General features: G+C 38.0%; 1 protein-coding gene across 1 annotated transcript; it reads right to left on the minus strand.

Annotated features, from left to right (window-relative positions):
• Nucleotides 1-549: 549 nt before the first annotated feature.
• LOC113066028 (tumor necrosis factor receptor superfamily member 11A) lies at nt 550-13,407 on the minus strand. Its single transcript, XM_026237595.1, has 10 exons — nt 13,128-13,407; nt 10,050-10,122; nt 9,587-9,712; nt 9,354-9,500; nt 7,451-7,535; nt 6,973-7,049; nt 6,687-6,791; nt 6,562-6,611; nt 5,010-5,730; nt 550-2,044 (listed from the first exon to the last, which is right to left on the minus strand). The coding sequence occupies exons 1-10, from the start codon at nt 13,200-13,202 to the stop codon at nt 1,758-1,760; spliced, it is 1,746 nt and encodes a 581-aa protein (XP_026093380.1). The 5' UTR covers nt 13,203-13,407; the 3' UTR covers nt 550-1,757.
• Nucleotides 13,408-18,147: the final 4,740 nt, after the last annotated feature.

The raw sequence follows: 18,147 nt of genomic DNA on the forward strand, positions 1-18,147 counted from the left end.
TTTTCAAATATAAATTTATATTTAAATTCAGCAAGCATCAAAAGTGACAGTAAAGACACTAAGAATGTTACAATAGCTTTCATATATTCAAATATTATTAAATAAATGCTGCTCATTTCATTTGAACTTTGTATTCTTTAAAGAAACCACAATAGTTCCCATCATTGAAAATAGTAGACATTTCTTGAACACTAAATCAGTGTATGTATATCTGCCCAACCCCAAATGTTTAAATGGTTATATAGGAATAATAATACAAAAATAACTGAAATATCTCAATAAACAAATACATATTAAAAACATATACTGTTGTCTAATTATTTAATGTACATGCATATTTCATCTACATGTATATTTACATGCATGTGCATTTATTATGAACAACACAAATTACAAATTAAAAAAAAACATTTACATTTTACACAAAAAAAACGAATTGGAATTGAACACGTTTTACTCCAATATTGAGATTTTTTTTTTTTCAAATAATATTTATAATTTATACATCAATTTCAAAAGCATACAAATGAATTTCGAAAACAACATTTTGTCTTTGTCATGTTTATTATTTTTTTGTAAATGGATTTGCCTTCAGGATTCAGTAGCATTCCACTAGATGGCAGGACAACTCAACAGCCATCGCTAGTCACGCGTCACCAAGCGTGCCTGAAGCCGGCTCTCTGAGCAGAACCACACATTAAAAACAGACAGAACTCGGTGTTTGTTTCTGTTGCCATCGCAGACTCGTGATTATTCCAATCACGGCTAAACATCCAGCAGCCTTTGGTGGAATTCTCACCTCAAGTGGCTAAACATTGCGCTCCTGAGTACATGTTTGCATTGAGCTCGCGACAGCTGGTAGCCATTCACCGCTATTTATGAAGGCTTTATGTCAACATTGGTTTTACTCGAATACAGAGGTTTTACCACACATGTGGTTAGTGATGCACAAGCAATAAACACTGCTTATCACTAACCCAAATTCCTTTCTCATACCATCACACTCTCATTTAAGGGAAAGAAATGTTTTCATACAAACAAGCTTTATTTACAGTAATGGGTGGAGAAAATCACTACTCATGTCTCCGAAAGTTGATTTACATTGAATGCTTGTGAATAATGTTTGTGATATTCTGCTCCAGTCAGACTGACTTGCCAGGCACAAAATCAGCACGATAAATAACCCAAAAAATGATTAACATTTACAAATTACGCTATTTAGAAAATACAGACACCACAAATCAGCATCCCCATTTCTCATTTCCACTTTACTAACTTTTAACCATCATCCTAAAATGGTTCTTGCAATCAGGTACGGTATGATTGCTTAATTTCAGAAGGCCACGAGAAAGGGACGGTGAAAAACACGGTGGTTGTGTTGTGGTGGATGTGTTTGTGCTTTATCTGGCTGGGTTTTCATCGTCTTTGGCCCGAGTTCGGCTTCTTGTCGCACCAAGCCGCTCTTTATTTGGCTCCTCAACATAGAGTTTGTCTGAAAATGAGACATTCTGGGGTCAATGTTCTTGACTTTTACTGTCATCCGATCATTATAGCATCGGCGAGATCCTCTCAAAGCTGAAACCGCAAAACCGAAAAGAAGTAGCTCATTTATACGATATAAACAAATGCACAGCATTTTTCATGAAATAGCACTCTAGTTGCTATACGGGCTGTCGAATGCCCGTCATTAACCAATGAGAATCATTTGAAAAAGAGACAAAGTCAATTCCAGTCTAGTAGGAAATGTTTGCTGCTTTTTATTTCTGCCAGGAGCAGTCGTTGGTCATTTCCTGCACGGGCAGGTGTTTTTCCAGCTGTCCGTTCCGGCTCTTGGCCTGCGGTGTTGTGGTTTTGTTAGATTTGGGCTCACTTTGAAAACTGTCATCGTTGGATTGTTCCTGAACCGGGCAGCTGAAGGGTTCGTCTGCTCCTTCGCTGCTCCCCAGGGACGTTTGACTGACGTACACCACGATGACCTCACCGCTGAAGTTCATCACCTGCCCGCTGGAGATAAAAGTAGTGTTGTTGTTTCCTGTCACCTGACCTGCCAAAAATAGACAACAAGTTAGAACCAGTGTTAGTGGATGGTGGCAGAAATATCTACTATATTTACATTAACTAAGTATCATAATATTCCTTTCCTGGAGACGAATTAACGCCAGTGTTATTTTAGCAACACTGATGTACTATTGCAGTTTGTGTTAACTTCTGTTTTTATTTTTATTTTAGTTAAAGGTTTTAGTAATTTTGTTGTTTTGTCATTTTTATTAGTTTTTTAATGTCTATATTATTAAGTTTTAGGTTTTAGTTAATTTATATATTAAAAATTTTCATTTAGTTAAATTTTTTGTAATTTTTTTTGTTTTTGTTATTTTCATTTTTTGTTTACATTTTTAGTTTTAGTAATTTTGTTACTTTTTATTAGTTTTTTTATGTATAAACTATACATATATATGTTTTATAAGTTTTCATTAGGTTTTATTTATTTTCAGAGTTTTTTTATATTTTCAGTTTTCATTTTCATTTAGTTATAGTAATTTTGTTTTGTGTTTTCAACATTTTTATTAGTTTTAATGCATCTATATAGTTTTTTTTAGGTTTTACTGTTATTTTGCCATTTTTATATTTTGTTTTGTGTTTTTGTCATTTTTTTCTTCTGTCTTCTTTTAATGTCTATACAGTCTTAGCTTTTAGTTATTTCTACATTCTCCGTTTTCATTTGAATTTTTGTTGTTTTTCATTTATTTAGTATGAGTTATTTGTGTATATATATATATGTACACACCTTCTCATTCAAAGAGTTTTCTTTATTTTCATGACTATGAAAAATGTATTTTAAATACATTTAAATTTAAATTTAAAATAATGTGATGGCCAAGCTGAATTTTCATGAATTGTCTTCAGTGTCACGTGAACCTTAAAGAAATAATTCTGATATGCTGATCTGCTGCTGAAGAAACATTTCTTATCATTATCAATATTGAATACAATTGTGCTGCTTACTGGTTTTGTGGATACAGGATTCTTTGATGAATTGGAAGCTCAAAAGTTTCAAACTTTAACTTAAAATTGTTTTTTATTGTATCATTTACTGTCACTTTTAAGAGTTTTAATGAATCCTTGCATCGTATCCCCCATATTAATACATTTATATTTATAATTTATAAATATATAGCGTTCAAATATTTTATATAGGTTATATTAGATTATATATATATATTTAATATTTTTATTAGGGGTGTAACGGTTCACAAAATTCACGGTTCGGTTCGATACGATACACTGATGTCACGGTTCGGTTCGGTTCGGTTCGATACGTTTTAGATACAGCAAAATGTAAAAACATCTCAACTTTTCAGAATGCCGCAAGCGCACCGCGGGTCATGTGACAAGAACCAACCAATCAGCTTCATCCTTTCCCGTAACAAGGTTGAGAGCTCAGCCAAGATGAAGGAACAGCTGATCATAGTTGTATATGGATTGCAATTTTGAAATAAATTTAGTAGCAGAGCTACTGCAAGCGATTTTTAGAGCTGCAAATCCATTTATCCTTCGCTGAAATTTCCGCGTCTCATGGAGAGAGCACGTCATTGTTGCTTATCAAAGACAGACGCCTCATGAGCGCTTCTGCCCGAGCGCTTTGGAAAGGAGGAGAAAGACGTGCTTAGCGTTTTCCATGCGTTTTTAGGCGCGATATGTGAACGGCCCCTAAGGCGCTCGCTCACTCAGCACGCGCTGAAGGCTCGTTGCAAAATGTCTAATGCATTTAACAGACCAGAAATATAAGATCCTAAAATAACCAACAGGTCTGGTGTTTGGGTTGGATTCCCTGTAAGCTATAGTGTCTAAATGCTGCAGGGATAGTTTGCTGCGTGCATGTTTCTCCTTTTTTTCGTCTTTTCCCAGATAGTACTGACGCATATATCCCAGTGTTTTTTTTTTTTTTTTTTTTTTTTTTTATTCCCGCTGGTGTACCCTGTCATGTTGCAGATGCGACATACCGTTGTTTTTTTATCCACCACTCTCTTGCCATCACCATTATAGCTTAAAGGGAATCCAAAGTGCACCCAAACACCAGACCTGTTGGTTATTGGAGGATCTTCTCATTTCTAGTCTGTTAAACGCATTGGCTATTTTGCAACGAGCCTTCAGCGCGTACTGAGTGAGCGAGCGCCTGCTGAGTAGCCTAACATAAACATATAAGATGGTGTTTTTTTCTTCTTCGGGAGTGTCAGGGGCGTTGCCTGTTACGTTGTTTGGGTTATTGGGCTACCTTGTTGAACGCATATCATTATATTTCTATCTCTCTCTTTTTTTTTTTTTTTTCCAAATATAATTAATTACGACAACGAACCGTTCGGTATACATAATGCGTACCGCGTACCGAACCGAAAGCGTCGTACCGAACGGTTCAATACGAATACGCGTATCGTTACACCCCTAATTTTTATATATTAGTTATTTATACAAACAAGTGTATATACACACACACACACAAAATTATAACAAATTGTATTATTTATATAATCTTTAATTAATAGTTACTCTATTGATTAGTTGCTACTCCTATTGGTAAATAAAGATTAATATTTAATAATGTCTGTTTTCTAGCACTTTTAAAAGTTTACATAAGGGATCCATCAGTGTAGAAACGTGATATTTGGCCAGAAAACCAGTGCAACACATCAGCTGATACAATGGCGTGCTGCTAGTTTGTTGGCTTGGCCAGCTGTTTCACGATCAAAGCACTGAGATGGAAATGATTTCCACCTGCTATTCTGACGTCATGACTTTGATCGTCTCCAATGTTTCACATCATATCATACCATATTTGTCCAATTAAAACAGAATCGCATGGTCAGTGCTTGTAAATCTGGAACAAACACGTGCTAAATGAGTTTAACAGATTCGCGTGCACTTCACTATGAAGCAACAGCTTCAAATGCCTCAGACGCACAGACAGCTTTTCGTATGTTTTGTCACTATTTTTGCATGTGATAATGTCTTACCAGATGTGAGAGTGGATTCTGAGCACTGGTTCTGGAAGTCTGCATCGGGGTCCGACAGTTTGTGGTCACCGCTGTGGATCAGTGAAAGGCCCTGTTCATTAGAGCTGACCGATGACAGAGGTGGGACGGTGGTGGAGTCTATGCTGCAGCAACAAGGTTCGTTCTGTCTATACAGCTCTTCAACCGGACCTCTCTCTCCATAGATGCCTCTCATCTCTGACATGGCTTCTTTGCCGGCAGGGCTGCTATAGTCCAGACAGAGTTCCTGGGAGCGCTGCAGACCCACGTGATCGCAGGCTGGCAGGACGTCTGACGAGCAGCTCTCACACAGCAGAGGTTCTTTCAGGTCGACGGTCTGCCTGTTTTCTCCAATGGCGTCTCCTGTCCTGCAGGAGCAGCATGTCGCCAAACCCGTGGCCACCAGCTGACTGCAGTCCTCGTTCTCTCCGACCTCCATGGGCTCCTTCAAGGGAAGCGCACAGCTGCAGGAGCTGCCTGACAGAGGAGACACAGATCCAACTCCGGAGTCCTCGCTGGAGCTGCCCGATGAGGTTTCGGCTCGGTCCTGGTCCTGCTCGCGGTCCGTGGAAGTCGAGGTTTCATCAAGAATGGTTAATTGGGCGCTGGGATGTGTGATCAGGGGCTCTGGGGGAGTTAGTTCTTGGCAAATCAGAGGGAGGGTTTGTGGACCGTTGCCACAGTGGTATGAAGTCCCAGTCTCCTAAAAGAAGGAAAGCTGGTTACAATAAGTATGTTAACTATATCAATAACTATAATGTTTTAGCACTCATCATGCAATTGGGTTCATTCTGACCCAGAAGAGATGCATAAACCCTTCTAAAAAAAAAAGCTGGTTTTGAGCAATGATGAGTTATGAAGTCAAAGGAATTTAATTAAATTCTATGAATTCAAATTAGGTTAAAACTGGTAAAACAGATTATATACATATAAATTTCATACACTGATAAATTCAAATAAAGTACTATAAATTTTGAAAAAGTCAATATACTTTGAATCATTGTTTTTTTTTTCTAAAATAATTTCAGATTTTTTTCATCATTTTTTTTTTCTCAGTTTTTTTATTTATTTAAAAAAGCTGGGTAAATAAAGTAAAAACAATGTAATAGCAAGGTAACATTCGAAACTTTATTTATTTTAACATTCACTCATTAATGAGAAGTTGCTGATCAGATACAGTATGGTTTTAGTAAAAAAAAAATCTGCATTCAAATTCATAAAATGTATAAAATAACTATTTTAATAAACATCAATTTAAAATAATGATAAAATAAAAAATAAAATATAAATATAAATATAAATATAAAATATAAAAATACAATACAGATTTTTAATGCATTATGAGGGTTAATAATCATTATAATTCTATGATAACAGGGCAGTCTACACCTCAACTATAACAATAACCGAAGAATTATATTGTTGAAATCGCTTTCAGAATATTTTTTTTTCCAGCTGATGAATGATAAAAACATTGACAGCCAATCAGAATCCATTGTTTTAAAAAGCTTACAGTTTTCAGATTCTTACTTACCTGTTGGTTCCTACTTCCTTTCAGGTTTTGGACGCAAGTGCGTAGATTTACTGTGGTGTCAGAAAATAAGCTTTAATCAACAACATAGACAAGAACCTACCACAAAAATGTCAAACTAATTTTACCTGAGAGGAAGTTCAGCTTATCCTTGCAGCAAAACAAGAAGAGAACAACCAGGGACACCACAATGATGACCGCGAGGATGGCCACCAGCACCCAGGGTGTCATGCCTGAGGAGGATGAGGAGGTTTATTCATCACACCGCTTTGTGAAGCTTCTCAGTTATTCAGATCATTATAGAGGGTATTACAGAGGATATTTTTATCATTTCAATCACTGTATTGAGCTTCACTAGTTCTGCAGTACCCATGCATATTTTGAGGCCGAACATAAACATTTTAAATAACCTACCAGGAGAATGGACTCCACACACCACATCTGTCTTAGAGCTTCCTGGCTGTTTCTCGGTCTTGCCGATAGCTTTACAACTGGAAAGAATTAGATATATCAAGAATAGAATTAGACGTATCAAAAGAGGGCAGCCAAACAGTCTGATTTTCTCTTCTACGAGGAAGCACAAACACAAAGAGCAAAAAGAAAAGGGGCTCTTTCTAGAGGAAGTGGTGGAGAAATTAATCATAATGCCACAGTGCGGTAAGACTGCGGGGGCTTTAAAAAATGACCGAGCATGCCTGAGACCTTCCCTAGACAAACAACGCCTGTGAGAATGAGAGCTGTGACTTTGCAAATGAGTCCTTTTAAAGAACAATTGTGTGTGTGTGTGACTCAGAGGACAGGCATGTTTGTGGCACACACTCGCAGCTGTTGTCAAACCTGTGGAGTTGTTATTGTATTGAGTTTTTAAGCTTAGATTAAAGGGCATACTCACTCTGTCCATTTCTTGCAGGCTTCTATTGATATGGAATCTGAGAAATATCCATATTGACAAGGTACACAGGAAGCTCTGCCCGTCTCTAAAATGAAGAGAGCGATAAAGAATTATAGACAGAGAGAGATTTCTGAACTAAACACATTCAAATAATATATCCTTATTTAACATTCTATAAATCTATAATCCATCGTTCTATCTACCATTCTATATACCATTATCTATCTATCTATCTATCTATCACTCAGTCTGACTATACATCTATCCATCCATCCATCCGGCCACTATCTATCTATCTATCTATGACGGATAGCTAGAGCATATACGCAGAGATGGTCTACAGAAAGCCTTGTGATGTCTTTTAATTTTAATTACAGTGTGAATGTCAAGATGCTAAAGTTAAAAAGTAAACGACAGTGTGTCCAGATCCATTTCTGTAAACTGTATTATAGTGTTCCTTTCCATCTGGCTCTAAACCTTGTGCTCCAAACCACAGAGCTGGAACGGCCACTGATTTACTGCACTCTCAATTACGGGTACACTTCATCAATCTATAAGACATATGATTAATGATCCAACTTCAAACTTCTAAATAAGCTTATGACAGGGATAGTTCACCCTTAAATTAAAATTCTATCATTCTATGGGGAGTCGATGGGGAGTCTAAGCGGAGTCGATTGGGAGTCTAGGGGGAGTAGATGGGGAGTCTGGGGGGGGGGGCGGTCGATGGGGAGTCTAGGCGGAATCGATGGGGAGTCTGGGGGGGGGTAGTCGATGGGGAGTCTAGGGGGAGTAGATGGGGAGTCTAGGGGGAGTAGGTGGGGAGTCTAGGGGGAGTAGGTGGGGAGTCTGGGGGGGGGGGTCGATGGGGAGTCTAGGCAGAATCGATAGGGAGTCTAGGGGGAGTAGGTGGGGAGTCTAGGGGGAGTAGATGGGGAGTCTGGGGGGGGGGGGTCGATGGGGAGTCTAGGCGGAATCGATGGGGAGTCTAGGGGGAGTAGGTGGGGAGTCTAGGGGGAGTAGGTGGGGAGTCTAGGGGGAGTAGATGGGGAGTCTAGGGGGGGTAGTCGATGGGGAGTCTAGGGGGAGTGTGGGGGGGGTTGATGGGGAGTCTAGGGGGAGTCGATTGGGAGTCTAGGGGGAGTAGATGGGGAGTCTAGGGGGGAGTCGATTGGGAGTCTAGGGGGGAGTCGATTGGGAGTCTAGGGGGAGTCGATGGGGAGTCTAAGCGGAGTAGATGGGGAGTCTAGGGGGAGTAGATGGGGAGTCTAGGGGGGGTAGTCGATGGGGAGTCTAGGGGGGGTAGTCGATGGGGAGTCTAGGGGGAGTCGATGGGGAGTCTAGAGGAGAGTCGATTGGGAGTCTAGGGGGAGTCGATGGGGAGTCTAGGGGAGAGTCGATTGGGAGTCTAGGGGGAGTAGATGGGGAGTCTAGGGGGGGGGGTAGTCGATGGGGAGTCTAGGGGGAGTCGATTGGGAGTCTAGGGGGGAGTTGATGGGGAGTCTATGGGGAGTCGATGGGGAGTCTAGGGGGAGTCGATTGGGAGTCTAGTTGGAGTCGATTGGGAGTCTAGTGGTTAGAGTTTGTCTCCTAACCCTAGGGTTGTGGGTTCGAATCTCGGGCCGGCAATACCACGACTTGCCCTTGAGCAAGGCACTGAACCCCCAACTGCTCCCTGGGTACCGCAGCATAAATGGCTGCCCACTGCTCCGGGTGTATGTTCACAGTGTGTGTGTTCACTGCTCTGTGTGTGTGTGTGCACTTTGGATAGGTTAAATGCAGAGCACGAATTCTGAGTATGGGTCACCATACTTGGCTGAATGTCATGTCACTTTTTTCGTCACTATGCTCACCTTCATGTCATGAACAACCATATCAATGTGGAGTCACCACAAGCTCTTACCCCCCATTACGATTCCTTCTCCTGCAGGACATTTTTGAATGGCCTCACAGTATTCGCAGTTGATCAGAGAGCAGTGGAAACCCTGCTTGCACTGACAAGGTTCATCCGCTGTAGGGTTGTGTAAACGAGTGCGGTTAAATCCTTTACCTGTAGAGAAGGATTGGTGCATGGTGTCAAAATATAATGCAAAATGAAACAACATTCTTTCTTTACACACATTATGTGACACTGACCCTCGTCGCAGAACTTCTGAGGAATACATTTAGTGTCACTGTTCCAGTGCGGCTGGTATTCTTCAAGGCCACAAACGCGGCACTTTGTGCTCGAGCTGCCGTCGCAATGGGCAAAAACGTATTTCCCTACATGCAAAGAAAAATCATGCAATAAGTTGCCCATCTAAAGATGTAAATGTGTTTGCTCTTTAAGTCATCAAAAAAGGTCAGTGAAGGCATAATGAGAAAGAGGATATTCTTGTGACTTTTATAGTGGAAGTTAAGTTATAGTTCGTTTGGGTGTGTGTAGGCCTCTTCCTCTTTTTCTTATCCTTCTGCTTTTTAAATGGGAAAAAATGAGCTGATTTAGACCTGATCTTATTTTTCCCAGACAGGCTTCACTCCCACAGCATAAAATGAATGTATGGTTTGTTTTATAGTGTCTCCTACATACTATAATTAACTAGTCTGTATTTCTGCTCACCTGGTTCACATTTTCCGCAGCATCCCCCGTTGTGCTCATATTCATTTTGTTGGCAGATCATGGCCAGTCCTGCCTAAAATTAAGAGTTACAACAAAGGTTAAACAAATGCATTAGCTCTTGTTTGTGATGTTCCTCATTTAAAAGTCATTTTTGATAAAAGTATCTGCTAAATGACAAAACGTAAGGCCAGACTACAGCAACAAGTCACATCAACAGCAACACATGTTTATGACGGACAGATAGATAAGGATCATTTGAGTGGTAAAAGCATCAGGGATTGAAAGAGTAGAGGAGTAAGTGTATGGTGAGGGGCTACTGCCCAACTTAGAGGAATAAAAAGGCAAGAAGAAAAGCAAAGAACACCACCCACAACCCTCCAGATACCACAGAAGCATTCCACGGTTTAACAGCAGGGCAGAAATAAATGCAATCCTTTAATTCAGTGCAAATCTGAGAAAATCTAGCTGTCACTCATGTAAAAGACAATAAAAAAGAAAAATAGTGCCAAGCTCAGCATACTGGGCTGTCATGGAGGTGAATAGGACTTGGATGAAGTACCAGATGTTTATTTGTAGATTGTTAAAATAGGTAAAAAAATAATGCTTAAATTCATCTTTTTAATGTCCATTGAAAAATAAATTGCTTTCAAGCCTAAGTTTTCTGTATTCTAGCCAACATATATTTTCAAATGATATAAATTGAAGAGAAATATTGTTTGTATAGGGACTACAGAAGAAAATTTATGAAATACAAAAGCTTTCTTTATCCCTCTAAAGAAAAAAAAAAGCAGAAGTAAACATTTTCCTATTCAGGTTTCCTGGATTGATCATGGATCAATGGATTTATCCATCATTCCAGTTGGAAAAATCCGTGGGTATCTTGGAAATTCACGAGGAAATAAGATTTCCTTATCAGATTTGTTGATGACAACAAGTTTTGTCTAAACACGGGACTAGTTTACTTCACTAAAACAGATATTCATCAGGAAGAAAACCCAATTTATTCAAATGATGAAACAAATTGTGTCCTGTCTTCCTTGATGTACATGAAACTCTGTACTATATACACATTATATATATATATATATATATATATATATATATATATATATATATATATATGATTTCAATAAAAAAAGACATTTATACACTGCAGTAGGAATATATATATATATATATATATATATATATATATATATATATATATATATATATATACTCCTACTGCAGTGTATGTCTTTTTTTTAATTGAAATCACCTTTAAATTTAAAACACAATACATTACAATAAACTTTCAATAAATTGAGTACTTGAAAATATTCTCCTCTTTGGTTCTATTAAGATTTTATATAATAGTTAAAGATGAAATTCTGAGGGTTTTTGTAGCACTGCTGAAGGACCTTAAGACCTTTTGATGACACGTGTGAAAAAACACAGGAAACCCAAAGGAATGTCCAGAGGTCATTTCTGATCCTCTACATTTGAATGTAAGGCTATACTCGGGCAACAAAACATATTTTCATTGACTAAATATATAAGATCATGGTCAGTGACGCCCTGAAAAATTATATGTTAGAAAATATGCACTGGACAGAGAGAAATCTGTTCTCACAGGATCTCACTGAATATAACAGAAGCACTTAGATAACTCAGTTCTAATGACTCAGTTCAGTCAACTCATGTGATCTGCTTTGCATTTAGATAACAATGTTGTGTTACTGTATTCTGACTGTGAATATATAAATTAAAGTCATTTATAAATAATTTAGCTTTTAATTAGTTCAACAAAACACAACCTGGCAACTACATCTTCGGAGCTGCATGTGATGCAGAAGAGAACATGAGAAAACCTTTGGCCTGATTTAACATTAGATAACTCAGAAAAACAACTGAATGAGTGAAAATATGAATGAAAATTGGCTGACAAAGAAAAATAAAAACTGTAAAATTTGCTAATTCCACAAAACCTGAATATAATAGATGTTGTCAAACTCCAATATAAGGGGTTTTCCCAGAAATGTTTGCATGGAACAAAAGTTTTTGAGAGTTTGGGAGTTTTGAGTTGGAGTTTTACTCCATTCCTGGGAATGTAATGATAATTTACATTTGATGAGTATCAAGTTTACATTAGGCAGGAAGATTTATTGATCTCTTATTTATAAAAAAAAAAAAAAAAACTGCACACCATCATGAAAAAGCACAATGCCAAAAACACACATATCCATGGAGTTACCCTCAAAGTGTACAAAAAATCTGACAGGGATGAACAGAGTGGGGATGTGTCTCAAAACCTAGTTAGCGGTCAGCCTAGAGAACACTTTTGTCCAGGTATGTCTTCTCAATTTTAAGCAACAGACTAAATTTGTGACAGGATGTCTATTTCCGCGAGGCGGTTCTTTTGAACAGTTCATATCAATGAGCCGTTTAAAAATATTCATAAATTCATAATTCGTCATCATTCGCACTGTAATTAATGTGTTTAGTTTGTTGCGGCCATAATTAATCTTAGATTTAATAATGTTAAAATGTTAATAAATTAATTCACATCAGTAAAATAAACCAATTCGTTTAGTGCGCGTGCTGACAAAACAGTCAAAGTCACAAACATTTATTTGCATTATTAGTTAACGTTATATTTTAAACATTTCCGCTTACTTTTCGCCCCTTTAGTCAATTCAGTTCACTACTATATTACCGAATCTTGATCATTACGAACTGGACTTGTCCGAAAGAGTTGAAAGTACGCTAACTTGTTGACACGAGAACAGTTTGGGGCGATTCAGTCAGATCGAACGAAGCGATCAGGTTTTTGAGATTCATTGCAAAGGTCCGACTCAAAAGACTCGAAGAACGGGTCATTCACAAATCGTAACTCAAGCGCTAAATGTACACAACACGGTTCCGCAAAACAAAGCGCTGAAATAAATAGAAGGGAATAATGCAGCTTAGCTCTGAGGTGACCAATAAGTTTCCAGTAAACAGAGTGCAAAAATATAGCTGAAGTTTATATTAATCCCATACAATTCAAAAACAAAGTTGTTTTTTAATAATAATTTGCAAACACTTAAGCAAACCTACCTGCATGCACAGAGCAAGAACCAAGTGTGTGATCCATCCTTGAAATATCCAACTAGCAGAAAAATCCACTCTCATTATTCTAAACTTTAAATCAGGATCGTGTAGTCTCAGTTTCAGTGCTGTTGTATCGTCCAGTGATGTTCAGCAGCAGACGTCTGCGCGCTCTGGGATGAAGCTCCAGACTGCTGTAGTTCATTCGCTGAGGGCATATCCCATGATATTCACTCACCCACGCCTCGACTGCTGCTGTCCCTGTGTTTCCACTGCACTACAGTCAAGTAGAAGCTGCTCAGTTTTTTTTTCAAACGCTCCTCCTATTTCTCGTAATCAAAGTCGTCCACATATAAACCGGGTGACGTTCATTTAACAAGACAATCACTGTCAGTCACTAGTGTTCAACTCTGTAGCATTTTAGTTTACTGCGCCACGTCAAGCACACGTATCGCGTTAGTTTACACTTATAGCCAAAGTGCATTGAAGATACATTGTACTTAAGTTGGGAGGTACAGTTAAAACCCCATATATCTAAAGTTAAGTCTAATGTACATGCAGCACGAGCATAATGTAGTGCACTTGACTTGCCCCTCCACTTTCTAAATAACATCTCCCTTGGTTCATAATTTAATTGGACTGCCAAGCTTAAAACTTTTTTTATGGACTTTTATGGACAACTTAAACTGTAGTATTCTACTGTTTAAAATGTTTAGCATAGCCAACCATTTGAACATAGCCTCACTTATGGAAGCTTGTTCCCGCCATGGGATAAAAAAATAAAATAATAATAATAATAATTGCGACTTTTGAAAATATATAACGTTACATTCTGAGAAGAAATGTCAGATATAAACTCCCAACTGTGAGTAAAGAAGTGATAGGTCGCAGTTCTATGGCGAAAAGAAAAACAGTAGTTTACTGTTTCCTGTGTTTACTATGACAAACTCCTTATTTTGTGCATTAAATATTTTGCAGGCCTATAGTTAATACCACCTCTTTTTCCATTAGTTTCAGCAGATACACCTTAATTTCTCCTGTAAAATGCACATTTACCTCAAATGATGGACACTGTGCTCTTATTCAAATTGGTATTCTGGTCCAGGAGCTTACACAGTTTAGTCAACATATAGTTAAATGACAAATAATGTTTCTTTTAAAGATTAAAGTAATGGTCCACTAGTCCGTGGCCTCTCTGAAAAGAAGGTCACACTACTGTGAGTTGTTTGCCTGTAATTCTTATCTTGCTTAACTGTCAGCTCATAATTGCTCACTTGGCAGCTGTCTAAGTGGGTGAATGGGGCAGATAGTGATGCTCTCCGGAGCTTTGAAACATAGCCAGAACTTTACACTAATTTACCATCCTCTTGCTTTCAAGCCTAGCGCTGCCATGCCTTTCCTTTAAGCCACCGCTGCCTGCTTTGAATAACAGTCATCGGGAAAGCTGAAGGGCAAGTTTTGGCATCCATGCGCTTTCCTTCATGCAGCTATCGCACCACCCCACATGCAAATCAGGTGCACACACTGTCCTCAATTCCTGGAGGCCTTTCTAAGCAGATGCATGTCATGTCAGGCAGATGAAGAGATGTCACAACAGACTGATTGTTCAAGCATGGAAAACAACAACACTGAACCAACCCAAAATGAAAACGATGATATAAAAAGTCATAATTCTTGCATAAAAAGTAAAATTATGACATACTAAATAATAATTAAGATTTAATAATAATTAACTAAGCTTAAAGGGTTAGTTCACCCAAATATTAAAAGTATGTCATTAATGACTCCAAACCAAACCCATAAGACCTCCGTTCATCTTCGGAACACAGTTTAAGATATTTTAGATTTAGTCTGAGACCTTTCTGTCCTTCCATTGAAAATTTATTTACGGTATATTGTCCATGTCCAGAAAGGTAATTAAAACATCTTCAAAGTAGTCCATGTGACATCAAAGGGTCAGATAGGATTTTGCTGAAGCATCGAAAATAAATTTTGGTACAAATTTGCAAAAACTACGACTTTATTCAGCATTGTCTTCTCTTCCGTGTCTGTTGTGAGCATGTTTACTGCAGTGTAGTGATGTCCGGTTCGCGAACGAATCACTCGGTGTAACCGGATCTTCATGAACCAGTTCACCAAATCGAACTGAATCGTTGGAAACGGTTCACATTTCCAATGAGCATTAATCGACAAATGAGTTAAGCTGTTAACTTTTTTAACATGGCGGACACTCCTTCTGAGTTAAAACAAACCAATATCCCGGAGTAATTAATTTACTCAAACAGTACACTGACTGAACTGCTGTGAAGAGAGAACTGAAGATGAATACCGAGCCAAGCCAGATAACGAACAAAAGATTGACTTGGGAGTGTCAGCCACAGTGTTTTGAACGCACTCACAACAGACACAGGAAGAGAAAACAATGCTGAATAAAGTCGTAGTTTTTGCTATTTTTGGACCACAATATATTTTCAATGCTTCAAAAAATTCTAACTGACCCTCTGATGTCACATGGACAACTTTGAAGATGTTTTTATTACCTTTCTGGACATGGACAATATACCGTACATACATTTTCAATGGAAGGACAGAAAGCTCTCGGACTAAATTTTAAAATATCTTAAACTGTGCTCTGAAGATGAACTGAGGTCTTACGGGTTTGACACATGAGAGTCATTAATGACATACTTTTAATATTTGGGTGAACTAACCCTTTAACTAAATATTTGAGATAAAAAGTCAAAATATGACATAATAGGCCAAAATCATGAAACAAGTAGTCATGAAATCATGACATAAAATGGTAATAATTATGAGATAAAAAGATTCTGAAAAATTATTTAGCTAAACTTGAGTAAAGATAAGACATATTAACCCAGAATCATTAAATCAAATGTAGAAATTACAAGATTAAAATCACAATAATTATTAATAGTATTACCTAATTATTAGTTAACTATGAAAAGTATAATTATCATAATTATGTGAGGGATAATGTACATCCAGCCGGTTGCTCTCACAGAATAAACCCAGACAGGGTGATCAGGACCCCGACGCGAAGCAGCAAATTCAAACTAAACGCACATTTAAGGGAAACGGTGCAGGCAAACCACATATTACACAACATTTCACCACAAAATAATTAAGTAAATAAAAGAATTAAGACGGAAAAGTTTTAAAACCTTACCAGTTTGTTAGTTCTCTTATAATCCATTACAGCGTACAAAACAATCGTAGTAAAATGGCAGCAGCTGTGTTTGTATGAAACAGGAGCAAGTCCGTGATACCAGGATGACATAATTAAACAATTATACACCATTTTGAATCAAGTTGTAATATTTTATTAGCTAAACAAACGCAAAGCTTCCACCAAGATAACAATTGTTCAAGCAAGAAAACTGCGTGACCACTGTTACCCGGATGAGTCTGTGTTATCAGCTTTTACAGGTTGCTATCCAGGGATAACATACCTCGCAATGTTGCGACTGTACAATCAGAATCAAGTATTCCACAGAGCCATGTAATAACGAGGGATAACATATCTTGGAATGTCGCGACTTACCAATCAGAATCAAGTATTCCACTGAGCCGTGTAATAACGAGGGATAACATACCTCGGAATGTTGCGTCTGACCAATCAGAATCAAGTATTCCACAGAGTCGTGAAATAACGAGGGATAACATACCTCGGAATGTTGCGTCTGACCAATCAGAATCAAGGATTCCACAGAGTCGTGTAATAACGAGGGATAACATACCTCGGAATGTTGCGTCTGACCAATCAGAATCAAGTATTCCACAGAGCCGTGTAATAACGAGGGATAACATATCTCGGAATGTCGCGTCTGACCAATCAGAATCAAGTATTCCACAGAGCCGCGTAATAACGAGGGATAACATACCTCGGAATGTCGCGACTGACCAATCAGAATCAAGTATTCCACAGAGCCGTGTAATAAGACATTTTGTCTCACAATTTCAAATTCAAACTAACTTTTGCTTTTAATTTTAGCGTTCATAATTTTGACTATTTATGTCATAATTATAATTTCTCATAATTTCACAATTTCATAATTTTGAAATTTTATCGCATAATATAAACATTTTGTCACTCTTTATCTAATGATTATGGCTTAGTGTGTCATATTTAGCACCATAGTTTGGGTTTTCATGTAAGGATGATTATGGCTATTGTATTTTGACTTTTTATCTCTTTAGTATCTCCTAGTTTTGAGTTGTCTCATAATCATGATTATTGTGTCCTAAATTCATAAAATGTTTTTGCTAACTTTAGGAGAGAGGATCCCTGGCACTCTCCAAAACCCTTCAGAATTTGCAATCAAAATAGTCACATGTTTGCCGGAACTCAAAGATTTTTAGTTCCTGTTTGCCATCTTGTTTTGCTCTCAGTCAACAACGCAACAGGAATAAAAAAACACGGAGAGGCAGAATGTTCCCTTGGTTTTATGCAGGCGCTCTCTCCAGGTTTGGAAATGTTCCTGGCATCTGACTCACAGGCCTCTTCAACTCTTGCCCCGCGTTCATGAGTAACTTATCCCTGCTGATGAAATTTCCACGTACTACCATAGATCAGCTCCAAATCATGCGCAGGTCACCTCGAGCTTAAGAAAATATTTTATGCAAATATGAGTGCTCTTGTTTTTTTAACCATGGATTACATGAAAGAAAAAATGTTACACTAGCGATGAAGGTAAACAAAAAAGTTAAAGATTAAAATTAATATGCAAATTTCGTTCTTGTTCTGTCAATAAATGATCCAAAACAAAGGCTTCTGTAGGACTGTGCCAGGATTTCCTCCCGCCAACTGTGACCATGTGATTAAGGGGCCCTTGAACTTTGAAACCTTTTCTACAACTGCCCGGTCTTTGATGTTCTCATGTATTTTCATTGGTTTTCAAGGCCAAGCGTTTATTGTAGTAACACCTGTCTCAGTGTTAAATATGCGGCACAATGGAGTTGCATTAAAGAGCGTATATTAACTGATATGAACCTCGGAGCCAGATAGCAT

Source organism: Carassius auratus, chromosome 49, assembly GCF_003368295.1.
Source record: "Carassius auratus strain Wakin chromosome 49, ASM336829v1, whole genome shotgun sequence".
NCBI lineage: Eukaryota > Metazoa > Chordata > Actinopteri > Cypriniformes > Cyprinidae > Carassius > Carassius auratus.